Source organism: Pongo abelii, chromosome 8, assembly GCF_028885655.2.
Source record: "Pongo abelii isolate AG06213 chromosome 8, NHGRI_mPonAbe1-v2.0_pri, whole genome shotgun sequence".
Classification (NCBI taxonomy): domain Eukaryota; kingdom Metazoa; phylum Chordata; class Mammalia; order Primates; family Hominidae; genus Pongo; species Pongo abelii.
Window position 1 is genome coordinate 109,430,477 of NC_071993.2, and position 25,725 is coordinate 109,456,201.

The 25,725-nt window shown below is 52.9% G+C and overlaps 2 protein-coding genes across 17 annotated transcripts in view; one reads left to right on the top strand and one right to left on the bottom strand.

The window, feature by feature from the left end:
- Positions 1 to 18,312, top strand: MFSD13A (major facilitator superfamily domain containing 13A). 16 transcript variants are annotated; one of them, XM_063727435.1, is made up of 11 exons: positions 3 to 89; positions 4,458 to 4,563; positions 7,441 to 7,683; positions 8,484 to 8,566; positions 8,712 to 8,984; positions 9,152 to 9,607; positions 9,762 to 9,885; positions 11,319 to 11,415; positions 12,034 to 12,205; positions 12,283 to 12,476; positions 17,575 to 18,312. In XM_063727435.1, exons 3-11 carry the CDS (start codon positions 7,516 to 7,518, stop codon positions 17,628 to 17,630), a joined length of 1,623 nt encoding a protein of 540 aa, XP_063583505.1. In that variant the 5' UTR covers positions 3 to 89; positions 4,458 to 4,563; positions 7,441 to 7,515; the 3' UTR covers positions 17,631 to 18,312. The 16 variants fall into 16 exon arrangements, with proteins under 16 accessions (XP_054379428.2, XP_063583507.1, XP_063583505.1 ...); XM_054523445.2 differs by lacking the exon at positions 17,575 to 18,312 and adding an exon at positions 14,185 to 15,596 and having other exon boundaries at positions 8 to 89; XM_054523449.2 differs by lacking the exon at positions 17,575 to 18,312 and adding an exon at positions 14,185 to 15,596 and having other exon boundaries at positions 8 to 89; positions 9,155 to 9,607.
- The window catches only part of ACTR1A (actin related protein 1A), a 23,308-nt gene continuing 15,307 nt past the window's right edge, over positions 17,725 to 25,725 (bottom strand). Inside the window, exons 5-11 of the mRNA XM_002821103.4 lie at positions 24,031 to 24,155; positions 22,635 to 22,851; positions 21,483 to 21,575; positions 20,479 to 20,653; positions 20,315 to 20,376; positions 19,628 to 19,668; positions 17,725 to 19,461 (exon numbers count right to left, since the gene is read on the bottom strand). Of these exons, the coding sequence (XP_002821149.1) occupies positions 19,359 to 19,461; positions 19,628 to 19,668; positions 20,315 to 20,376; positions 20,479 to 20,653; positions 21,483 to 21,575; positions 22,635 to 22,851; positions 24,031 to 24,155 (816 nt within the window). The 3' untranslated portion in view covers positions 17,725 to 19,358. The remainder of the gene's footprint in view (positions 19,462 to 19,627; positions 19,669 to 20,314; positions 20,377 to 20,478; positions 20,654 to 21,482; positions 21,576 to 22,634; positions 22,852 to 24,030; positions 24,156 to 25,725) is intronic.

The window sequence follows — 25,725 nt, forward strand, 5'->3', positions numbered from 1 at the left end:
TGGGGAAGCCTTAGAAGCGCGCGCAGGCGCACTGGCTCGCACCTGGCTCCCGCCAGCCGTGGGATTAGGCTTCGCCGGCTACGATTGCGGTGAGACGCTGGCCAGAGGCCGGGGCTCGCGGGCAGGAGCGGGCTGGGCTGGGGCCGATCTGGCACAAACGACAGACCCGAGGGGGAGGGGAATGCTTTGCGCTCTGGGAGTCATGGGGGCTATCTGTGGGGGTCTTTGGGGTGATCATATTGTGGATTGGGAGAGTTCTGTGGTCTGGGCGGAAGAAGCGGGGTTCAAGGGGGCAAGGGTGGAATCCTCGCAGAAAGGCTCTCCGGGGATCTGGAGGAAAGGGATGCAGTGGGTCAGATAGCTCCCTGGTGGTCTGGGATCGAGGGATGCACTGGTCAGGCCGGGATCCGTTCCATTAGCATAAAGGCATTTAACCCTGGTGGCACTTGGGGAGCTTTAAAAAAACACAGATGCTGGGCCCGCCCGAAGAGATTCCGATTTAACTGTTCTGGGTGAGGCCTGGGCCTCGGTATTATTGCACAGCTCCTCAGGTGATTTTAACGTGCAGGCGGTGGGGAGCAGCCCTACACGTGTTTCAGCACCAGCTATTGAGTGAAGAGCTCCTGGGCTGATCCCAAACTTCTCAGTGGCTTGGGAGGGATGGGTGGTCCTGAGGTGAAGCTGTCGCGTCTTCAGGGACCTGTGGGGGAGGGAGAGGGAGAAGGTCCCCATCTCAACAAGTTGAAAGCTCATTTCCAGCCGGAGGAGGAGGATGGGCCCCCACCCCCCAACCCTGGTGCTAGAACCTGCTGTGGGGAGACTGGGCAGGAAGACAAGACCCCGAGAGTGAAACAGGAAACACAGCAGACAATTCAGAGGTCAGCTGCCTGTTGAGAAAAGGGCACATATTATACCTTTCATGTTCATTTGTTCATTTTGTATTCCTCAGGACAGGCAGAGAATGGAATTGTTTTCCCAGATTCACAGATGTAGGAATAGACTCAGATAGTAAGTTAAAGATACTGTTCACACCTGACCCAGGGCTCCTGACTCCAAATTATGCCTCTTCGTAGCTTTTACCTCTGCACTAATGTCTCTTGTACAGTCTGATGCCCCTCACTCCAGGGGCCCATTTCGGCATTCTTGGTTTCCGCCACTAAATTCATCAACCTCCCCCACCCACCATAGGTTGGTTCAGAAATCAGGGAGATGCTGCTGCTTCCATCTCTTTCTAGTTTTTACCTCCCAGGGGCCTGATAGGGTGAAGGGGAAGAGTTCTGACACCTGCTAGAAGGCTTCTTCCAAACAGATCTGATTCTGTCACTTCCCCACCCCCAGCTCCCCACCTGTTGTCCTCAGCATAGAATCTTGTACAAGGTTTACAAAACCCTTCCTGATGTGGCCCCTTTCTCCCTCGCTGCTCTGAGCTCTCTTCCCAGATTGTTTCTGTGTCTCTTAGCACAGTGCTGTGCACCCGGCGAAAGCTTAATAAATGTTCCTCTGTTATGATCACTATTCTTCTTTGTACCTGCTGCCTTGCTTTAGTGTCTTACTCAGAGAGGCACATCAAGCTTCCCAGGCTGCCCCTTCTCTCTGACTCCCACAGTTAAGCAGAACACAGAGCTAGGAGGGGCACTGTGGGGTCTGAGGATGACAGTCTTCCTATGACTGCTGCTGTTGTTCCCTAGGGCTGAGGATGTTCATATTGACCTTTTAGGGGCCAATCGACCCAGCAGGGATTGACTGAGCACGCTGAGGGAGCCTGGTGGAGGCAAAGGGCAGGGATCAAGGGTGGGACTAACTCAGCACTGTTTGTTTTTTTTTTTTTTTTTTTTTTAAAGAGACGGAGTCTCACTCTGTCCTCCAGGCTGGAGTGCAGTGGCGCGATCTCGGCTCACTGCAAGCTCCGTCTCCCGGGTTCACGCCATTCTCCTACCTCAGCCTCCCGAATAAGCTGGTACTATAGGCGTGCCTGCCACCACGCCTGGCTCATTTTTGTATTTTTAGCAGAGACGAGGTTTCGTGTTAGCCAGGATGATCTCGATCTCCTGACCTCGTGATTCGCCCAAGTCGGCCTCCCAAAGTGCTGGGATTACAGGCGTGAGCCACCGCGCCTGGTATCAGCCCTGCTTTTAAGAAGCCTGTGGGCTGGAGGAGGGGAAGGGAGGCATTTGGATGCCTGATAAGGGGGAAACGGGAGAGAACACCTGATTGGGTGTGCTTGGGAAAGCCGTGACACTGGATGAGCAGGATTTGATAAGATGGGGGCAGGGTGTGGGGGGGATGATGAAGTGAGAACGCTGTTGTTTTAGTCAAAACCTGTTTTGAATCTTGACTCCAGCACCTACTACCTTTGTAACTTGGGCCTGTTATTTAATCTTCAGAGCCTTGGTTTCTTCATGTACAAAACGTGAATGCAGATAGTAACAGAGCTGTAAGGGGTCTGATGACGGATATAAAAGCCAAGCATACCCTGTATGGCTGAGGAATAGTATACAGTTATCCTAGGGTATCTTAGGTGACAGGAACAGCATGAACAAAAGTGTAGAGGTGGCATTTAAAAAGGAATTTGATGGATGGCAGACGAGGGTCTAGGATATTCCAGGTGGCAAAAAGCATAAAGCTTGGGTGCTGGAAAGACAATTTCAATCATGGATTTGGCAGAAAGGTCAATGATTTTTATTTTTGATTGCTGTTGCCCCAGCTGGTCTCGAACTTCTGGCCCCAAGTGATCCTTCTGTCTTGGCCTTCCAAAGTGCTAAAATTACAGGCATGAACCACCACGTCCCACCTAGTGACTGATCTTTAAAGATCATGAAACCACACGGTGGCTCTCGCCTGTGAGCCAGCACTTCAGGAGGCCAAGGCAGGCGGATCGCTTGAAGTCAGGAGTTCAAGACCAGCCTGGCCAACGTGGCGAAACCCCATCTGTACAAAAAATACAAAAATTAGCCAGGCATGGTGGCACATGCCTGTGATCCCAACTATTTCGGAGGCTGAGGCAGGAAAATTTCTTGAACCTGGGAGGTGGAGGTTGCAGTGAGCCAAGATCCCACCACTGCACTCTAGCCTGGGTGACACAGTGGGACTCTGTCTCAAAAAAAAAAAAAAAATCATGAAACCAAACTTCAAAGAAATTGAAAGAAAATGGCTACTGTGGGCCGGGTGCAGTGGCTCATGCCTGTAATCCCAGCAGTCTGGGAGGCCGAGGTGGGCGGATCATGAGGTCAGGAGTTCAAGACTAACCTGACCAACATGGTGAAACCCTGTCTCTACTAAAAATAAAAAAATTAGCTGAGAGTGGTGGCACATGTCTGTAATCCCAGCTACTCGGGTGGCTGAAGCAGGATAATTGCTTGAACCTGGGAGGCAGAGGTTGCAGTAAGCCGAGATTGTGCCACTGCACTCCAGCCTGGGCAACAGAGCGAGACTCTGTCTCAAGAAAAAAAAAAAGAAAAAGAAAAAGAAAATGGCTACTGTGGGCCGGGCATAGTGGCTCACACCTGTAATCCCAACACTTTGGGAGGCCGAGGCAGGCAGATCACTTGAGGTCAGGAGTTCGAGACCAGCCTGTCCAGTATGGTGAAACCCCAGTTCTACGAAAAATACAAAAATTAGGCCGGGTGTGGAGGCTCATGGCAGTAATCCTAGTACTTTGGGAGGCCGAGGCAGGCGGATCACGAGGTCAGGAGTTTGAGACCAGCCTGACCAATATGGTGAAACCCCATCTCTACTAAATATACAAAAAAAAATTTGCTGAGTGTGGTGGCGTGCGCCTGTAATCCCAGCTACTCAGGAGGCTGAGGCAGGAGAATGGCTTGAACCCAGGAGGCAGAGGTTGCAGTGAGCTGAGATTGAGCCACTGCACTCCAGCCTGGGCGACAGAGCGAGACTCCATCTTAAAAAAAAAAAAATAGCTGCTGTGTATTGAGGGTCTTCCATGTAGCAGGCACTTGGCTTTACATTCCTTTTGCATTTCAGCCCACAGCCATCTAAGAGGTTGACATTAACATCCCCACTTTGTGGGCGAGGAGCCTGAGGCTCAGGGAGAGGGAGTGGCTGGCTCAAAGCCACCAGCTGGGACCATGAGGATGGGTCTTGGACGGTTCCAGGGAGGTGGGTGGAGTTGGTTGCAGGTTACAGGATTTCTCACCAGCTTATGCAAGGAGGCTGGTGTGGGCTCCAAGCTGTTCTTCCCTGGGAGAGGTGGGGCTGCTGTTCTTTGCTGGGGCGGATTGAGGGTGGGGAGGGCAAGTGGGGGAAGGCTGTTTCCTGATGGAGGAGTGGAATCTGGAAGAGAAACCATTAAAAGAGTAACCCTGCACACTCCTGCCTCAGCTTCCTCTCCAGGGTGGCTGTTTACCTGGACAAGTTGCAGTCGGCACAGGTCTACAGGGGGCCGGGGGCAGTTTGTCTTTGGCATTCTCAAACATTGTATGTGTTCCTGCTCCTTGCAGGCCCCCATCTTCTGACTTTTCCTCGTGTGACCCATCTTTTCAAATTCCCTTACCTGAGGAAGGAGCCCGATTACAAGGATATTCCCCTGCTCCTACCCTGATCTAGGTGAGCCCAATAAAAAGCTAGTTTCTGAGCATCTTTTGTGTGACAGCACGGTGCTCTGTGCTTCCTGGACATTTGTTTAATCCTTTCTGTACCCCTGTAAAGATAGGCATTATTGGCCAGGCGCGGTGGCTCACACCTGTAATCCCAGCACTTTGGGAGGCTGAGGTGGGTAGATCACCTGAGGTCAGGAGTTCAAGACCAGCCTGGGCAACATGGTGAAACCCCATCGCTACAAAAATACGAAAATAAGCTGGGCATGATGGCAGGTGCCTGTAATCCCAGCTACTCGGGAGGCTGAGGTGGGAGAATTGCTTGAACCTGGGAGGCGGAGGCTGTAGTGAGCCAAGATTGTGCCATTACACTCCAGCCTGGGCAACAGAGCAAGACTCCACCTCAAAAAAAAAAAAAAAAAAAAAAAAGATAGGCATTATTACCCCATTTTATAGATGAGGAAACTCTGGCCCAGAAGGGTTGAATTGCCTGAGGTTACACTCTTAGTAGGAAGTACAGTTGGGATTTGAACCCAGGCCCTGCTGATGGCAAAAGTCATACCTGTTCCATCTCATTAAACTTTGAGGTTTTCTTCTACCCAGTGTGGGTGCAGGGAGGTGGCTGGGGGAGGCTGGGGACCTTGTGTTCAGGGCTCACCTTCTCCAGCAACAAGGACAGATCACTGGGCATCTGGGTAGGCGTGGGGAGCCTTCTCTCCATTTTAACAAAGGCAGGAGAGTTCTGAAAGCCCTGGAGGAACTGGAGTAAGTGACCCTGCTAAGGATAGTAACAGAGGTGGACATTGTGCTTTACAGCCCCAAGCACCTTTAGAGGGCATCTCATTTAATTCCCACCTCATCCCCGTGTGGCGGGCATGGGGCCTCTCCATTTTAGGGAAGGGCTGAGAGGTTGGATAGTAATGATCTGTAAAGCTTTAATGCTCACCATTTTTAAAAATTTATTTGTATTTATTTCTTTTTGAGGTAGAGTCTCGCTCTGTTGCCCAGGCTGGAGTGCAGTGGTGTGATCCGGGCTTACTGTAACCTCCACCTCTGGGGTTCAAGCGATTCTCCTGCCTCAGCTCCCGAGTAGCTGGGATTACAGGCGCCTGCCACCACGCCGGCTAATTTTTGTATTTTTAGTAGAGACGGGGTTTTGCCGTGTTGGCCAGAATGGTCTCAAATTCCTGGCCTCAAGTGATCTGCCCACCTTGGCCTCCCAAAGTGCTGGGATTACAGGTGTGAGCCACTCCGCCCAGCCCCATGTCTTTTTAACATGTTACTCAGAAAAGCAGTGTCAAGGGAATGTAGGGTAATGGATGTGTTCATTATCTTGTTTGTGGTTATGATTTCACAGGTCCATGCATATGGTAAAACTTACCAGCTTGCATGCTTTGAAAACTGTGCAGTTTAGTGTTTGTCAATTAGACCTGAATAAAGCTTTGAGGAAAAAAAGAAATGCATTTTCTTCAAGGGGTTCAAGGGCCTCAGGGAAAGGCCATCCTCCTGCCTTGGGACAAGATAGGATCACTGTGGCCCATGGGAGTGGTGGTGGGGACTTGCAGGCTTAGAGTGCTGCTTCTTTTTTTCTTTTTGAGACTGAGTTTCACTCTTGGTGCCGAGGCTAGAGTGTATTGGCGCAATCTTGGCTCACTGCAGCCTCTGTCTCTCGGGTTCAAGCAATTCTCCTCCCTCAGCCTCCCTAGTAGCTGGGATTACAGGCATGTGCCAGCACGCCCGGGTAATTTTTTGTGTTTTTAGTAGAGACTGGGTTTCACCATGTTGGCCAGGCTGGTCTCGAACTCCTGACCTCAGGTGATCCGCCCACCTCGGCCTCCCAAACTGTCTTATTACAGGCGTGAGCCACGGCACCCAGCTGGGTCTCTGGGTTTTTATAAGCACAGGATGGGGGCGTGGTGGGCCAGGGTGGTCTTGGGAAATGCAACATTTGGGCAGGAAAAAAAAAAATGCCTGTCCTCACCTAGGTCAGGCCCAGGCGTGGAGCCCTAGCCAGGGACTATGCCCTCCTCTACCCAGCACTTCCCTTCCCCGCTTCCGTATCATTTAAAGGGACCACGTCCTTCCGTTTCTGGCACTTCACTTCCCGTCTTCCTTATCAATACCAACAATGAGTGCTTTCTGTGAGTCGTTTAATCCTTATGATTTGCAAAATAGGCATAACAATCTCCTTTTACCTTTTGCAGAAGAGGAAGCTAAGGCCTGGGTTGGGTAACTGCCTGACATTTTACTGTAAGTGCATTGTGTGCCCAAGCTCAGGGTTGTCTTGTCTAGACCATTAAAGTCACACAGTGCAATTTAAGAAGACACTGAGGCCGTGAGCAGTGGCTCACGCCTGTAATCTCAGCACTTTGGGAGGCCAAGGTGGGTGGATCACAAGGTCAGGAGATCGAGACCATCCTGGTGAAACCCTGTCTCTACTAAAAATACAAAAAATTAGCCGGGCGTGGCAGCGGGCGCCTGTGGTCCCAGCTACTCGGGAGGCTGAGGCAGGAGAATGGCGTGAATCCAGGAGGTGGAGCTTACAGTGATCGGAGATCACGCTACTGCACTCCAGCCTGGGCGACAGAGCGAGACTCCGTCTCAAAAAAAAAAGACATTCAGCATCCAGCCCTGGCACGCGACCTGGCTCAGCACTTGCTGGGTGTCTGCTGTCTCTTCCCACAGGCTCTCTTTTTCCTCGAGTCACTCCCAGGTTAGTGGTGTCTAGCTCAGCACTGTTTCCATTATACTTCATTCATAATTCCCAGCACTGTTGTAAGTACAAACTCTCTCCTGTTAGAAATGAGTTTTTAAATGATTCAGAGGTCTGGGGTTAAGAGCAGAGCTGGCTCTGATCCCTGTTGCTCACTGGTTCCTTCTTCCCCAGGGACGAGGATGGCAAGACTGCCTGTGGCCATGAGCCCTCCCAGGTGCTCCTGGGGCTAAGGCTGGGGCTGCAGCCATGGGGCTGGGTCGGCCCCAGGCCTGGTTGCTGGGTCTGCCCACGGCTGTGGTCTATGGCTCCCTGGCTCTCTTCACCACCATGCTGCACAATGTCTTCCTGCTCTACTATGTGGACACCTTTGTCTCAGTGTACAAGATCAACAAAATGGCCTTCTGGGTGGGAGAGGTAGGGCAAGTGCTGGGTGGCCAACATGGAGGAGGGGGTGGGGTGGAGACTAGAGGCTGCCCAGGCTGCTGGGCAGATTGCAGGTGCCGGGTCCCACCCAGTCAGAGGCATGGGCAGTCCAGGTTGTTCACCAAGACTCATCAAGAAAAGCTGTGGAGGCCTTGATGACTCCTCCTCGATGGGGACTAGACTAGCTTTCCTGGCCACTGTCTGACATAGTTGCTGCTCTGTGTACTCATATGTATAATATGTTCACATATATGAATTTATCAGCTGTATACATTTACCAGCTGGGCCCTGGATGGGTGGGAGTTTGAAGGGAGCAGTGGTTTGACTGGCAGAGTAGGTTTTTTTTTTTTTTTTGAGATGGAGTTTCACTTTTGTCTCACAGACTGGAGTGCAATGGTGCAATCTCAGCTCACTGCAACCTCCGCCTTCCTGGTTCAAGTGATTCTCCTGTCTCAACCTCATGAGTAGATGGGATTACAAGCACCCGCCACCACGCCTGGCTAATTTTTGTATTTTTAGTAGAGATGGGGTTTCGCCATGTTGGCCAGGCTGGTCTCAAACTCCTGACCTCAGGTGATCCACCCGCCTCGGCCTCCCAAAGTGCTGGGATTACAGGTGTGAGCCACCGCGCCCTGCCAGAGTAGGTTTTAGCAGAGGAACTGACACCAGCAAAGGTTTGCAGGTAGGAAAGCTGGGGCCATCTTTGAGGAGTGGTGAGCAGGCTGGGGTGGGAAGAGCCCTGGAGAGGAGGCTGTCTAGAGCCTACCTGCCTGTCTCCCCTCTGCCTGCAGACGGTGTTTCTCCTCTGGAACAGCCTTAATGACCCCTTCTTCGGTTGGCTCAGTGACCGGCAGTTCCTCAGCTCCCAGCCCTGGTTGGTGTATTGGGAACAGCTCGTAATTGGTTCAGTCCCACCCTACTGCTACCCAGGAGGGAGGACCCCTGCCTGTGTTTGAGGTCGGGAAGGAAGGGGAGACTATTTCAATGTTGCCCATGCCTCTTCCCTTACTGGGGTCCAGGGTGCTCTGTTTGGGTTGGAGAGGTGGCCTTGGACGTACACTTGCCTGGCTCGGCAGGGGAAGAGATCTACCCTGGCTTGGCTTGGCTGGCCCCTCTGGACTGTGGACTGCAAACACCCGCTGCTGCTTCTGGAAGATTCCTTTGCCCCATCCCTGCTTGAGCCCATCATCACCCCCAACCTTGAGAAGTGGGCATCCCATACCCTTTGGCCATCAGCACGACAGGCTAATAAGGGGGTGGAAATTGGGGCAGAGGAGGGAGTGTACCCACTGGTGAGTTGTGTTTCCTAAATTGCAGACTGGGGACTTAGGGGACAGTGGGACCACCCTGTTGTGAGTCCCACACCCTGGGCCTCCATCCCTCCCCTGGGGCCTGGGCAAGGGGAACTTCGGCCTGCCAAGTCTGACAGGGCATCTCCCAACAACTCTCTTTTCCCCAGCAGGTCAGGCGCCGGGCTCTCCTCAAGGGCCGTGGTGCTGGCCCGGGTGCAGGCCCTGGGCTGGCATGGGCCGCTGCTGGCGCTGTCGTTCCTGGCATTCTGGGTGCCCTGGGCCCCAGCTGGCCTGCAGTTCTTGCTGTGCCTGTGCCTCTATGATGGCTTCCTGACGCTCGTGGACCTGCACCACCATGCCTTGCTGGCCGACCTGGCCCTCTCAGCCCACGACCGCACCCACCTCAACTTCTACTGCTCCCTCTTCAGCGCGGCCGGCTCCCTCTCTGTCTTTGCATCCTATGCCTTTTGGAACAAGGAGGATTTCTCCTCCTTCCGCGCTTTCTGTGTGACACTGGCTGTCAGCTCTGGGCTGGGCTTTCTGGGAGCCACACAGCTGCTGAGGCGGCGGGTTGAGGCGGCCCGAAAGGACCCAGGATGCTCAGGCCTGGCTGTGGATAGCGGGTGAGTGGCCAGCCCCGGCTCTTCAGGTCCTCACCAGCAACCTTCTAAGTCTGATTTTGGTGCTGGGTCCCCGGCTGATGGGGGCTGCCTGGGATGTGTTGGGGGATAACTCTGGCCAGCCCCAGGCAGTTCTCCATTCCCTTCTGCCCCATAGCCTGTGTGGAGAGGAGCTGCTTGTGGGCAGTGAGGAGGCGGACAGCATCACCTTGGGCCAGTATCTCCGGCAGCTGGCACGCCATCGGAACTTCCTGTGGTTCGTGAGCATGGACCTGGTGCAGGTATGGGGAGCAGCTCCCGGCCCCTCTACAGCTGGGCTGGACTTCACTCAAGGGGACAGACTCCTCAAGAGCTGGGAACTCGGCCAGGCATGGTGGCTCATGCCTGTAGTCCCGGCACTTTGGGAGGCTGAGGTGGGTAGATCACTTGAGCAGAGGAGTTCGAGACCAGCCTGGCTAACATGGTGAAACCCCATAAAAATACAGAAATTAGATGGGCATGGTGTAATTCCAGCTACTTGGGAGGCTGAGGCAGGAGAATCACTTGAACCCGGAAGGCAGTGAGCTAAGATGGCACCACTGTACTCCAGTCTGGGCAACAGAGTGAGACTCCTTCTCAAAGGAAAAAAAAAAAAGACCTGGGAACTGAGTTCTGGGCCACCCAGGAGGTCTGCTGGGCAATTCGATGGCAGGAATGCAGGTTGAGTAGTCAGGAGGCCTGGATTCTAGCTCCCTCTGAGCTTTTCCCTCCCTATGTGATCTTAGGCAGGTCTCAGGCTCTCTGGGTAGCCCTGTCCTCTCCTGTAAAGTGAGGATATGAGACAGAGATGCCCCCTTTGGGGACCCTCTAACAATCTTTTTAAGACACCAACCGCTGCCAGGTGCAGTGGCTCATGCCTGTAATCCCAGTATTTTGGGACGCCAAAGTGGAAAGACCGCTTGAGCCCAGGAGTTCGAGGCTGCAGTGAGTTATGACTGCACCACTGCACTCCAGCCTGGGTGGCAGAGAAAGGCTCCATCTCTAAAAAAAGAAGAAGAGCCAAGTGCTGTACCTAAAACATGTAGTATATAAACTAGCTGAACTTAGAAATAAACTGTTTTCATGTTATGAAATTTGTTTCACTAATGTGTTTTCTTTTCTTTTTTTTTTTCTTCTCACTTTGTTGCCCAGGCTGGAGTGTAGTGGCATGATCTAGGCTCACTGCAACCTTTGCCTCCTGGGTTCGAATGATTCTCCCACCTGAGCTTCCTGGGTAGCTGGGATTATAGGCATGCAACACAACACCCGACTAATTTTTTTATATTTTTAGTAGAGACGGGGTTTCGCCATGTTGGCCAGGCTGGTCTCAAACTCCTGGCCTTAAGTGATCTGCCTGCCTTGGCCTCCCAAAGTGCTAAGGTGCTAGGATTACAAGTGTGAGCCCCTGTGCCCAGCCTCACTAATGTGTTTTCAATTAAAAAGAAAAAGCTTTTAATTGCTCCAACACTATTTTGCCATGGCTTCTAATTTTTTAGCGAAGTCTAGCACCAGGAATGTGGTTTTAGGTTGTGTTCTGGCATGTTCTGTGTTTAGGGACATGGGGAAAAAGGCCTGCTCTCGCTCTTGCTGCTCTGAGGATGGGGGGTTGGGGGGGATGTGTGTTCCCCTGTTGGCTTCTGGCCTTGTCAGCTCCCCTCCCCCTGGAAGCCTCCTCACTGTCCCTGTCGGGTTGCAGGTCTTCCACTGCCACTTCAACAGCAACTTCTTCCCTCTCTTCCTGGAGCATCTGTTGTCCGACCATATCTCCTTTTCCACGGGCTCCATCCTGTTGGGTGAGTGGGGACCTTGGGTGCTTCATGCAGGCTGGAAGAAGAGAGACCTGTATTTTTAGTAGAGATGGGGTTTCACCGTATTAGCCAGGATGGTCTCCATTTCCCGACCCCGTGATCCACCTGCCTCTGCCTCCCAAAGTACTGGGATTACAGGTGTGAGCCACTGCTCCCAGCCAGGGACAATCTTTTTAAGACACCAAGTGCTGCCGGGTGCAGGGGGCGTGGGGGGCAGGGTGTGGTGGGGGTTGGGGGGGCGGAGGCTGTGCTGGTGTCGGTCCTCTTGGAGATGGTGGCACCCTGAGGGGGTGTAGTGGCTGGTTAACACAGAGGAATATCGTCTGATGGGCCTGGGTGTGAGTCTTGACTCTGTGCTCATCTGGTGGGCAGCCTCGGGTGGGTTAGTTCATCTTTTTGGGCCTCTCTTTCTCATCTGTAAAGTGGGGATGATAATAGTACTCACCTTAAGGGGCTGTGAGGATGAACTAAGACAGTGAAGCTCTTAGCACAGAGCCCAGTGCATCGCTAGTGTACAGGAATGCAGTCGGCCGTGAAGTTGATGGCGCTCACTGGCACTGCAGCAGTGCCCTTGACAAGGTGGCGCCCCGTCTCCCTCCCCAGGCCTCTCCTATGTCGCTCCCCATCTCAACAACCTCTACTTCCTGTCCCTGTGCCGGCGCTGGGGCATCTACGCGGTGGTGCGGGGGCTCTTCCTGCTCAAGCTGGGCCTTAGCCTGCTCATGTTGTTGGCTGGCCCAGACCACCTCAGTCTGCTGTGCCTCTTCATTGCCAGGTATGCCCCTGCCCATGCTCCCTGCAACACCTCCATCCCACGCCTTCATTCCTGCCTGCTCTCTCCCTCTACTGCAGTAACCGTGTCTTCACTGAGGGCACCTGTAAGCTGCTGACCTTGGTGGTCACCGACCTGGTAGACGAGGACCTGGTGCTGAACCACCGCAAGCAGGCAGCCTCGGCACTCCTCTTTGGCATGGTTGCCCTGGTGACCAAGCCAGGCCAGACCTTTGCCCCGCTGCTGGGCACCTGGCTGCTCTGTTTCTACACAGGTGAGGGCCTGGTGGCAGGCTAGGGCTCTTAAGGCTCCAGGGGGCACAGCTTACCTGGCACACTGGCTGGCAAGCCTGGGCTCTGGGTCCAGTGACGGAAGGGGGCAACTGGCGTCCCCTCAACATGGCTAGAGTCACTGGGTCACCGATTCCACCATGCTTTCTTAGTTCATTCATTTATTCATTCATTCAACAAATATGTACGGAATCCCTTCTCTGCAGGTCCTGCTCTGGGTGCCAGGGAGCTAACCATGAATAAGATACACAAGGTCTTTGCCACCACGGGGCTTGTATTCTAGTCAGGGGTGGGGTGCGGTTGGCAATAAACAGCCAAACAAGACATTATCAGGCAGTAATAGTGTTATGGTGAAATTAGGGTGATGTGAGACAGCGTGACCAAGAAGCTATGTAGTGTCATCAGGGAAGGCCTCTCCGAGAAGGTGCCCCTCAGGATGTGAGCTGAATGGCAAGGATTTGTCTAGAAAAGGTCTCAGTGAATCGCAGGCAGAGGGAACAGCAGGTGCAAAGGCCCAGGGTGTCAGGGGTGATTAGGAAATGTGGCTGGAAAAGCGAAGAGGACTTTGTTGATCAGGGCAGTGTTGGAAGCAAGCTGTTGGGAGGGTTCTATTTTTATTTATTTATTTATTTATTTTTGAGATAGGGTCTCCCTGTCACCCAGGCTGTAGTGCAGTGGCATGATCTTGGCTCACTGCAGCCTCGACCTCCCAGGTTCAAGTGAGCCTGCCACCTAGCCTCCCAAGTAGTTGGGACCACAGGCGTATGCCACCATGCCTGGGTAACTTTTTGTATTTTATGTAGAGATGGGGTTTTGCCAGGTTGCCCAGGCTGGTCTCAAACTCCTGAGCTCAGGTGATCCACCCACCTCGGCCTCCCAAAGTGCTGGGATTACAGGCATGAGCCACCACGCCCGGCCAGGGAGGGTTTTAAACAGGGAAGTGATGTGGTGTGATTGACTTTTTAACAAAATTCACTCTGGGCTGGGTGAGGTGGCTCACACCTGTAATCCCAGCACTTTGGGAGGCTGAGGAGGGCAGATCACCTGAGGTCAGGAGTTTGAGACCAGCTTGGTCAACATATAGTGAAACTCCCGTCTCTACTAAAAAATACAAAAATTAGCTGGGTGTGGTGGCGCACGCCTGTAGTCCCAGCTACTTGGGAAGCTGAGGCAGGAGAATCGCTTGAACCTGGGAGGCGGAGGTTGCAGTGAGCGGAGATCGTGCTACTTCACTCCAGCCTAGGTGACAGAGCGAGACTCCCTCTTTCAAAAAAAAAAAGTTCACTCTGGCTGCCATATGGACAGCAGATCATAGGGAGGCCAGAATGGGGACAGCAGGGAGATCTTTGGGAGACTGTGGCAGAGGCCATGGAGACTTGGGCCAGGGTGGTGGCAGGTGGGATACGTTTTGGAGTTGGGGGGAGATGAAGGATTGGGTGTTGGGGAGTGATGGCGTGAAACGAACCAGGGAACTGAGGAGGACTTTGAGGTTTTGGGCCTGAGTTATTGGGTGGATGGTGTTGCCTGTCACTGAGATGGGAAGAGTAGGAGAAGAGCGGGTTTGGAGGAATCAGGAGTTGTGGTCTGGACACATCCATGTGGTGTCTGAGATGTCACACCATGGACTCAGAGGGCACCGAGGCTTGGAGGGTGATGGGCTGACCATGGTCTTTCTATGCTCTCTTGTCCTAGGTCATGACCTCTTCCAGCAGTCCCTCATAACCCCTGTGGGGAGTGCCCATCCCTGGCCAGAGCCCCCAGCTCCAGCCCCTGCACAGGCCCCGACGCTCCGCCAGGGCTGCTTCTACCTGCTGGTGCTGGTGCCCATCACCTGTGCTCTGCTGCAGCTCTTCACCTGGTCCCAGTTCACGCTGCATGGGAGACGCCTGCACATGGTCAAGGCCCAGCGCCAGAACCTGTCACAGGCCCAAACCCTGGATGTTAAAATGGTGTGAGAGCTGTGGCAAGGTCACCCCGCTGAGGACGCTGCTGGCAGCCTGGGGGAGGAGCCAGTTTTTTTGTTTTTTTTTAAGGATTTCATAGTTTTTTTTTTTTTTTTTTTTTTTTTTTCGGAGATGTTGCCCAAAAAAATAGATCTGTTGCTCAGGCTGGAGTGCAGTGGTGCAATCTGGGCTCACTGAAACCACCACCCGGGTTCAAGCAATTATCTTGCCTCAGCCTCCCGAGTAGCTGGGATTATAGGAGCGTGCCACCATGCCTGGCTACTTTTTGTATTTTTAGTAGAGACAGGGTTTCATCACGTTGGCCAGGCTAGTCTCCAACCCCTGACCTTAGGTATCAGCCTGCCTTGGCCTCCCAGAGTGCTGGGATTACAGGCATAAGCCACTGTGGCCGGCCTAATTTTTGTATTATTTAGTAGAGACAGGGTTTCACCACGTTGGCCAGGCTGGTCTCGAACTCCTGACCTCAAGAGATCTGCCTGCCTTGGTCTTCCAAAGTGCTGGGAATACAGGCGTGAGCCACCGCACTCGGCCAGGAGCTAGTTTTACCAGCATCCTGCTCCACTGCCTTCCTCTAGTGCAGCCTGGAAGACATGGCAGCGGGGAGCTCCTGGGGCTGAGCCAGAAGCATCACTGTGGTCAAAGTCTCTGCTTAGCTGTCTGGCTCAGCTTGGGCAAGGGCTGAGCCAGAAGCATCACTGTGGTCAAAGTTTCTGCTTAGCTGTCTGGCTCAGTTTGGGCAATGTGTGCTGAGCCATATGTGCTCAGGGACATGCTTCTCTTGTAAGGCAGGAGGATAGAAGAGGACCAAGAAGGGAGGGGGCTGCCCTGTGGTGCACACGGGCCTGCCGTGGGGCGTGGGAGCCCATCCCGCTGCCTGGCCGGAGCTGGCCGCTGTGGTGGACTCAGGAACCACCTTTAATACTGCAACTGCTCCCTTTTGCCCAGTCAGGGAAAGCTGACTGTAAGTCCCACCTCCCCCTCGGTCCACCCTTCTAGTGGTTTCTCTGAGAGGTTTCTCTGCTTCAGCTGTGCTTGAAGTGGCATGCCTCCTCTGCTGCAGGGCTCCCCCATCCCCACACGGCCTCTAAAGATGTTTATTTCCTTATAGACTGATTAAAGTCAGCCATTCTTTTTCCTCAAGTCTGTGCTGTGTGAGTGAGTGGTGGGTTGCTGGGATTGAGAACCAGGATTTTTACTGACTAGAAAAAGCCCCCGAGAGCATTTTTCTGAATAAGAGTGGTAGGTAGGCCGGGCGCAGTGGCTCACCTGAGGTCTGGAGTTTGAGACCAGCCTGAGCCAACATGGCAAAACCCCATCTCTACTAAAAATACAAAAATTAGCCGGGTGTGGTGGTGCGTGCCTGTAATCCCAGCTACTCGGGAGGCTGGGGCAGGAGAATCGCTTGAACCCAGGAGGAGGAGGTTGCATTGATCACGCCACTGCATGCACTCCAACCTGGGCGACAGAATGAGACTCCATCTCAAAGAGGAAAAAAAAAAAAAAAAAGTGGTGGGTTACCAAGGTGCCAGGGAGAAAAACATAGATTGGTAACTGCGTAAGCACTCGGGCCCAAAATGACTGTTAGGCCTCAGTGCATTTCCCATGTATCACTGCTGGACATGGTAGTCAAAGAGAGAGGAGCCTCTTTTAGGCTGGAGGTTCTCAACCTTGGGGTCCCCTGGGGAACTTAAAAAATACTGACATCTCAATTCCACTCCTTGGGATTCTGACTTAATGTGTCTGGGGTATGGCCTGGGCAGTAGGATTTTGAACTTCTCTGTAGGTGATTTTATCATGCAGCTGGCGCTGAAAACCATGACTCTCAGCCACCATTTCTCAACCTTGGCACTAGCACTGGAGATATTTGGGGCCAGATTGTTCTCTGTTGTAGACGTTTAGCACCCCCCACCCCACCCCACACACACACCAGTTGTGACAAACAAATATATCTCCAGGCATTGCCAGATGTGTCCTGGGTGGCAAGATTGGTTCCAACTGGGAACCACTGCTCTAGGCCAGTGGTTTTTTTACAGGCTGCATGGTGATTAAAAATGTAGGCTGTAGGTTCTATGGCCTGGGTTTACATTCTGGATTAAGAAAGGCCAGCGCTGGCCACGGTGGCTCACACCTGTAATCCCAGCACTTTGGGAGGCTGAGGCAGGCAGATCACCTGAGGTTAGAAGTTTGAGACCAGCCTGGCCAACATGATCAAACCCCATCTCTATTAAAAATATGAAAATTAGCTGGGCACAGTGGCAGGCACCTGTAATCCCAGCTACTTGGGAGGCTGAGGCAGGAGAATTGCTTGAACCCAGGAGGCAGAGGTTGCAGTGAACAGAGATTGAGATTGTGCCTCTGTACTCTAGCCTGGTGACAAAGTGAGACATGATCTCAAAAAAAAAAAAAAAAAAAAAAAAAAAAGGCAGAACTTTGGAAAACTGCTTAATCTTTCTGTGGCTCCAAATCCTTATCTGTAAAATGGACAACAAAAGCACATATATTTTGTAAGGTTATTGGGAAGATTAAATAGTTACCATTTGGCAAAGACCTAGCAATTTTTCTTCCAAGTGCAGGTTTTAAATGGAGAAGTGATTAATCAGGAAATCTGAGTATGGGCCCTGGAAACTGCACTGTAATAAGCTCCTGGCCTTTTTTTTTTTGAGACAGAGTCTTACTCTGTCGCCCAGGTTGGCGATCTTGGCTCACTGCAACCTCTACTGCCCGGGTTCAAGCGATTCTCCTGCCTCAGCCTCCTGAGTAGCTGGGATTACAGGCGCTTGCCACCGCGCCCGGCTAATTTTTGTAGTTTTTAGTAGAGACGGGATCTCACCATCTTGGCCAGGCTGATCTTGAACTCCTGACCTCATGATCCACTCGCCTTGGACTCCCAAAGTGCTGGGATTACAGGCGTGGCGTGAGCCACCGTGCCCGGCCAAGCTCCTGGCCTTCTTATTCACTTGACGGTTTTGAGATCTTTGATTTCAGGGATGTTGAGAGCTGCTCCTGTCATCTGGAGTTGAGTCTCACCCATGGGCTAGAGTGTACACAGGAGTGGGACCTTCTGTTCTTGAACTTAGGCTGTGGTGTGATCACCCTTTTCTCTGCATCCACCTGACAGGCTGGGACTTGGGCTATGCCCTGGACAACGCTGGCTGGTGCAATGATGCCCTCTAGAGGATGGATCAGGCCCAGTCACCACCTCAGATTCAGGGCCTGCTGCTCTTCCTCTTCCCACTCGGCCCTGGTGACAGACAGATAGAGGCCCAGCTGACGTGTCTATCGGAACGACTTTATTTCAGTACACTGGGCCCCACCAGGCAATGTGGTTTGTGCGAGGCTGTGCGAGGGACAGGCTTGGGCTAAGAGAAGGGAGGTGAGTTGGTTAAGCGCACTGCAGTCCGCGGGGCGCTACATTGCTTTCACACATACCTGCTGCTGTGGCCCACACCTGGCAGGGGCCTTTGGTCATAGGACGGCGTGGGGGAGAATACTGTGTAAAGTCTGGGATTGGGGTGGGTCTTGGTGTCACAGGTGAGGGTGCCGGTGAAGACAGGCTGGCCCCAGCTTTGCACCATCTAGGCTGAAGGCCTTTGGACCACTCCTAGGAGTCAGGCCTGGCTCCATTAGCTCCTGGCACTCTGGTCTGGCCCACTACCTCCTTAACCAAGCAGGTCCAAGGTCAAGAATGGCACAAGATCACCCCAGAGGGGGCCTTCCCACCTCTACAACCTAGTCCCCTGGTCAGCTACAGTGGCAAAAGGCAACTTGGTAAATTGCAGCTTTCTCCAGTCTTAAGGGCACTGGCTCTCCAACACCCCTCCCTTGCTTAGGGGTCTCTGCCAAAGAAAAATTTTACCTCCTTTTTCAGAAAATCTAACCAGCAACCAGCCTGTTGATTCCAGGGCAGTGAGCAAGAGGAAAAGGGAGAAAGAGCCTGGTGGGAGTGTCTTTGAGTGTAGCTTCCAATCTCAAGTGGTCCTGCAACCTGTGGACACTGTCAGCTCACCATCAGCTGGGAGAGGTGGGGCCCTGGAGGCTAAGCTTAGGTGCTGTAAACATTAGTGTAGCAAGGCAGGAGGCAGCGAGCTCCCTCTCTCCAGCCCCTAACTGAACAAACACTTCAATAAATAAAACTGTTTGAAGATGGCATTGCAACAAGAACAGATGGAAAGAGAGGACCTGGAACCAGCAGGTGCCTTAAACTCTCCCAAGGCCCCCGAAAGGGGACTGGGCTGAGAACATTAACTCTGCAGCCATTCAGAGGGAGGACTGCTCCTGCCCTCCTCCAGTGGCCGGTGTGGTCCTGTTCCCTGGTGAACATGAGGGCCTCCTGCTCTCTCCTGACTCCAGTCTCTGTAATAGCTCTTGGGGTGCTTTTCCAGCCTCCCAAACTAAAATGGCAACAAAACCAGACAGAACTCAACCCCAGCCCCAGTCCTCAGTGTGCAGTCAGGAGGCATCGATAGTGGAGGCAGCAGCTGCCTGGGACTTCAGGGCACCCTGGGGGTGGGGGTGAGGGTGGGGCCAGCCCAGCCTAGGATGGTCAGCAGCAAGGTCTCCCGGGGGATGGCTTACCTCCCTCTGTCTCCCTGTGGTAGTAAACGGAGTCCCCCACAGTCAGCCAGAGGCCACCTGAGGGGGGAGCACAGCCTCTGCCAGCACTCTTCCCTGTCAGGAGCCAGTTAGTGGTCAACCCCAGGCCTCAGGCCGTCACCACTGCGGGTAGTTCATCGTCCTTTCTGGGCCCAGGGTCCCAGGGCCACACGGCACTCGCATGTGCGCACACACTCATATCCACACACGCACTCACACACAGGCAGTTCCTCGCAAACACTCCGACTCAAGAAAGCGAGTTTTAAAGTGGAGTTAACTTCAGAGAGAGGTGAAGATGATGTCCCGACATTAGAAGGTTTTTCTGTGGATGGATCGGGCACCGTCTTCCTCATATTCCTTCTTGGAGACCCACATCTTCTTAAAGGTGTCCAGGGAGGCAAGGATGGAGCCTCTGGAGGGAGGAAACCCAGAGGAACCATGTGAGAGAGAAGTGGGTATGTGTGGAGCCTACCAGTCCCCTGGGGCCAAACCAAATCAGGCTTTTCTTTAGAGGGTGCTGAGGGGTTATCAGTGCCATCACTTCCTGTTCCATTCTTACTCCTGGAAGAGCTACTCACCCAATCCACGTGGAATACAGTCTCTCCTGAGGTGCAGATATCTGCAAAGGTGGGAGGAAAGAGGAATCTGAGACTTCCAGCCCTCCCGCTCCCTTTCCCTACAATGCTTCTCTTTCTGCCCATGGCAGGGGATACATTTCACACAAGCCTGAAGCTCTGGCCTCTCTGGAGGGCACTGTGGCCAGCCTGCCACTCGTCTGGAGAAGCAGGTTTCCAGTCCCCACAGGTCCCAGGGAAGCTGGGACTACTGGGGGGGCAGGGAGAAGCAGACTCCACGGCAAGAACTACACTCCTTCCTTTAGGATCCCCGCTCTCCTCAGACAGCCAACCCCCTTCACCTATCACTAAGGTGTCAGACTGTGTGACAGGGGGAGCCACCTGGGCAGGAGGCACAGCAACAGTAAGTCAGTCTCCTCTTAAGATTATAGTTTCCCTGAAAGATCACGCAGGGGGCCCTCTACCTAGTACCCTGCCTCATCTGGGTATTAGAACTGCCTGCCTTTGGCGTGAAGAGGGAGAATGAGAGCTCAGTCTCCCTGTGGCTGACCTAGACCTCAGGGTCAGTGTACAGGCTGGGAACCTGGCGCTGCTTGAAGAGCTTGGGCAAAGCTAGAGGGCAGCTACACCGGGCGGCACTCTGTCCCTGGAAGCCCAGTTCCACCCCGGCCAGGCCCGCCATGCTCCTACCCTGATCTTCACATCTTTCGGAGCTAGTTTCTTCACTTCACTCAGGAGCCTGTCACCAAAACCTGAATGGCCAACGAGGAGAACTGCAAGTCAATTCTCGGGGTGCCTGGAGCCAGCAGGAGCTCAACACTGCCAGGGGAAGGGCTCCAAGAGAAGAGACAAACCTTTGAACAGGGTGGAGCCTCCTGAGAGGACAATGTTGGAGAAAAGAGTGCGCCGCAGGTCCATGTCTGACTTCTGAATGGCGAACACCAGGACCTCGTGGATGCCTTCACTCTCCTCTCCAATCAAATCGGGCCTGAAGAGCAGCTCAGGGGCCCGGAATCGGGAAGGACCAATCTGCAGGTACGAGGGCCAGCTGAAGAGGTCGGAGCTGGGACCAAGGTCCCTTTGGGAGTGGGAATGGAAGACGCCCCTCTGCACATCACTTAGTAACTAGGTAGCTATGAAGGCCAGGCTCAAGACAGACTCTACATGTCAAGGGCTTAAAAGAACAAAGATAGGCCTCTTGGAAACTAGTGAGGGGAGGCTCCTGTATTTCCTTCTCGCTCTGGCATTTCCAGCCAAGAGGTCTTTGGCATCAATACATGGATTTATTTGCTCATGGAAACGTCTTCCTAGCAATGGGGGTTCAAGGGAGTGGTAACTCACCGTACACTGCGCCCAGGTGTGGTGAAGGATGGCACTAACCATCCCACTTCCTAATCTCATACTGATGTGGGACAATCCCTTAGGAGCTTCCTCCCCTCTAGCGGGAGGGAGCAAAGTTCTGGCTGCCTCCTCTGCAGGAGACAGGGCCACTCATGCTCAGGAGCTCTGCTGCTCCAGACAGAGGGTGTAAGGCTGGGGTGTCCAATCTTTTGGCTTCCCTGGGCCACATTGGAAGAAGAATTGTCTTGGGCCACACATAATAGACACTAACACTAATGACAGCTGCTGAGCTAAAAAAAAAAAAAAAAAACTGCAAAAAAATCTCATAATGTTTTAAGAAAGTTTACGACTTTGTGTTGGGCCATCCTAGGCCACGTGCAGCCCATGGGCCAGGGGTTGGACAAGCTTGGTGTAAAGGGACTGGCCTGCCAGACTCCAGACCCTGATGGAGAATTCTGGTTGGGCCCAGAGCTTTTATGGACCTAAGGGGACCGAAGAAAGAAGGCAGACCACCTACCTCAATGGTGCTGCCATCAGGCAGGTAGTACTGAGCTTTCTCTGTCTCTAGCGTCTCATCCTTTTGGGGGTTTATGGATAGGTAGCAGGCTCTCTGCAGATCCAAGCAAGACAGTCAGGCTGGCAGGAAATCTGGTGCACACCCGGTCAAAGCCCCAGGGGAGGAATGTGCTGCTGCACAAACCTGTCTAAACGCTGTGATGGCCCCAATGGTCACTATAGCTGCTGCCCAGAAGCAGGGGCAGTGAGGTCTCTGCTGGGCTTCACTGGGTGGCATTTAGCATATGAGTTCTTAACTGCTCCACCTTCCTGATGGGCAAGCTTGGAAACTTGGCCTCTGGATCCTCGGTCTGAGACCACAACCTAAGTTCAGCCCAGGCCCAGGCATCTTTCTCCTTCTACCACTCATATGGTTCTGGTCCTGCCCAGCTCAGAGTTTTCCCTCTAGCCACAGCTGGCAGGAGGTTTCAGTTTACTTACAAAGACAAATGTCTTGAATGTATTATGACTTCTTCAAGGATGTTAAAAAAATAAAAATAAAAAAACCAGGACTGGGCACGGTAGCTCATGCTGCAATTCTAGCACTTTGGGAGGCTGAGGCGGGCAGATCACTTGTGGTCAGGAGTTTGAGACCAGCCTGATCAACATGGTGAAACCATGTCTCTGCTAAAAATACAAAAATTAGTGGGGTGTGGTGGCAGGCACCTATAATCCCAGCTACTTGGGAGGCTGAGGCAGGATTCAAGCGATTGCTTTAACCCGGGAGGCAGAGGTTACAGTGAGCCGAGATCACCATTGATTGCACTGCAGTCTGGGCGACAGAGCGAGACTCCATCTCAGAAACAAAACAAAATGAAACAAAACCAAACCCTATGTAATCTGCATATAAGGTATAAAAAACATACTGAGCCCCTATGTGGCCATCACCCAGCTGAAGAAATGGAAGCAGCTCCCTTTCCCTCAACAAGATGGCAGCACGTCAGGAAGGCGAATCTGTCAGTGTGACGTGGGAGAGACCTGGCTGGGAAGAACAAGGCCTCGCCAGGGACTCCCAGGCAGGTGCTTCGCCTGGCTTCACTGGCAGGTCACCAAGGTCCTGGGTGCTATGCTCCCAACCCCCACTGCATCCCTAGGCCCAGGGGGCAGCACTTACTTCTTTTATGGCCTTGACAATCTCAAACTCAGAGGATGAGTGGAAGTCGTAGCCCTCCTTACGCAGGTAGAGGCGCAGGAAGCGAGAGACGTCCCGGCCCGCGATGTCGATGCGCATGATGGAGTGGGGCATGGCAAAGCCCTCATAGATGGGCACAGCATGGGTGACTCCATCCCCAGAATCCAGCACCACCCCTGTGGTCCTGCCTGTAGCATAACTGAAGCAAAGGGGCACACCGTCACTCAGCACTGCCTCCTCACGCTGGGAAGAAATACACTTCTTTATTTAGGGTTCAATGTCACCTAAACTAAAGCTTGGGCCTGCCTCTCTCCAGGGTCCGTAGAATAGACTGGGTACTAAGGAAGCCCGGGTGCTGGAGCAAGCCATGAAATACCTGAACGGAAGGAGCTGATCTTCTCCAAGTTCCCTCCCCGTACCCAGAAGAGCAGGCCTTCCTGTCTGAGATGGCCTGGCCTTCAGCTGCTTCAGAGACCCAGCCTAGGGGCCAGGCAGGAAAAGTAAGAATAAAGAAAAATAAGAATATTTTTCACTTCCATTAAAAACAAAGGCAGGAGAAGACCCTGCTTTACTGGTTTGAGAGCCTGGGGACCTTTGTCAGCCTCGCTCCAAAAAAAGGCAAGTGAGGCAACTGACCCCCTGCTCAGTGCAGAGAGGCCAACAGAGCATGGACGCGCTGTGGGGAGGGTGGGCTTGCCAGCCCCATCTCAAGTGGCAGCCGCTCTTCAGCTCCAGCTGATTTTTGCCCTGTGGGAATGTGTGCCCGGCATTCCCAGATCTTCCCATTTTTTCAGAGAAGCCAAAAATTTGGATTTTGATGGGACACCTCTTGATTTTTAAATGCTGGCTCACAGTTTGTTAATGGGGTCAAATAAATCCCACGTGTAGGTCACTCGTGGATAATCTCTGCTGTAGACCTCACTCTGGTGTGAGGCGGGGTAGGAGTGTGACAGGAGCCACGGGGGATGGGAACAAGGACTGTGGTGGCATTCGGATCATGGGTGTCTCAGCAGCCTGGCGGAGCAGCTGGCCACAGTAAGTGCTGAATAATAAGTGGACACATTACAGGGGCCTCCGGGAAGAGCTGCTGCAGCATGTGGCTGCCTCGGCAGGCCCAGCCAAGGCCTTGGGGACCAAACCCGCTAGGAGTCCTGACACTGGGATATGGTCAATAGTAGCCACATGTCCTCCTTTGCTTTCAACTACGAAGCCTCAGTGCTCAGTTTCAGCAAAAGCCTCTCTCTCTTTCCCACCATCTTTAACCTTTCCCTAGCAGGGGGGCTCAAGTTACTCTGAACCATTCCAGAGGAGAGCCAGCCTCAGCTGTGCCAAAGGACTGCTTTCCCTGCAGGTGCCGGGCTAGCCAGCTGCTACTCACAGGCTGAGTACAGCTTGCATGGAGATGAAAAGAGCGGGCACATTGAAGGTCTCGAAGAAAACTTCGGCAGCTCGTTCCCGGTTTTTTCGTGGGTTTAAAGGCGCCTCAGTCAGGAGCACAGGATGCTGGTGAAAGGAGCCCAGGAGACAATGAGGCCAAGGCCAGATTTCCATCTTCATTAGTCTTGGGGGAGAAGACCCTGCCTTGCTGGTTTGAGAGCCCGGGGACTTCTGTCAGCCTCCCTCCAAAAAAAGGCAAGCTGTGCCTGTCAACTATCCCTGCCCAAGTAGGTTTCTCAACTTTTCAAGTTAACGCCCACTTTAAAATTTCATTCTGTCCTCAGCTGTGCCCCCCAACTCCCCTCCTTGTCCTCCAAGATTGTTATACAGGCCCCTGTGTCTGCTGTGTATCTCCAACTGTCAAGAAGATTTTGTGAAACTCTAAATTCCTGCCACAGACCAGTTCCAGTCTGTGACCTGTTAGAAACCAGGCCGCACAGCAGGAGGTGAATGGCAGGTATGCCAGCATTACCGTCTGAGCTCCACCTCCCATCAGATCATCCGAGGCACTAGATTCTCATAGGAGTGTGAACCCTACTGTGAACTGCGCATGTGAGGGATCTAGGTTGGGCACTCCTTATAAGAATTGAATGCCTGATGATCAGAGGTGGAACAGCTTCATCCCGAAACTATCTGGCCACCCCAAACCCCCACCCCTATGGAAATACTGTCTTCTAAGAAACTAGTCCCTGGTGCCAAAAAGGTTGGGGACCACTGCTTTAAAAAAACTGTCTGAAAACAGCCGGGCGTGGTGGCTCACGCCTGTAATCCCAGTACTTTGGGAGGCTGAGGCGGGCGGATCATCTGAGGTCGGGAGTTCGAGACCAGCCTGACCAACATGGAGAAACCCCGTCTCTACTAAAGATACAAAATTAGCCGGGCGTGGTGGTGCATGCCTGTAATCCCAGCTACTCAGGAAGGCTGAGGCAGGAGAATCGCTTGAACCCGGGAGGCGGAGGTTGCGGTGAGCCGAGATTGCACCATTGTACTCTAGCCTAGGCAACAAGAGCGAAACTCCATCTCAAAAAAGCAAACAAACAAAAAAACCAAAACTGAAAACATCCCACCTGCACCTGGAAATTGATACACCTAGTCTGCACCTCTCTGCATTTTCTTTCTTTTTTTTTTTTTTGAGACAGGGTCTCACTCTGTCACCAGGCTGTAAGTTCAGTGGTGCGATCTTGGCTTACTGCAACCTCGATGCCCCCAGGCTCAAGCAGTCCTCCCACCTCATCATTTCAAGTAGCTGTGACTACAGGCACGCACCACTATACCCGGCTATTTTTTTTTTCGTATTTTTAGTAGAGGTGGTGTTTTGCCATGCTGCCCAACTTGGTCTCAAACTCCTGAGCTCAAGAGATCCACCCAAAGTGCTGGAATTATAGGCATGACCCACAGTGACCAGCCTCCCTTTACATTTTTGAATGGAGAGTTACTTCCTCACAAGTTAATAAGCACAGGCTGCACAAGGTGGTTCATGCCTGTAATCCCAGCACTTTGAGAGGTGGAGGCGGATAGATTGCCTGAACCCAGGAGTTTCAGACCAGCCTGGGCAACATGGCAAAACCTTGTCTCTACAAAAAATACAAAATTTGCCAGGTGCCGTGGCTCATGCTGTAATCCCAGCTACTTGGGA

Bases quoted from the DNA above. Each gene is read 5' to 3' on its own strand.
- MFSD13A (XM_054523445.2), top strand. From the start codon at position 7,516: ATGGGGCTGGGTCGGCCCCAGGCCTGGTTGCTGGGTCTGCCCACGGCT. The intron at 9,608-9,761 runs GTGAGTGGCCAG...TCTGCCCCATAG, and splicing joins GGCCTGGCTGTGGATAGCGG to CCTGTGTGGAGAGGAGCTGC. The intron at 12,477-14,184 runs GTGAGGGCCTGG...CTCTTGTCCTAG, and splicing joins GCTGCTCTGTTTCTACACAG to GTCATGACCTCTTCCAGCAG.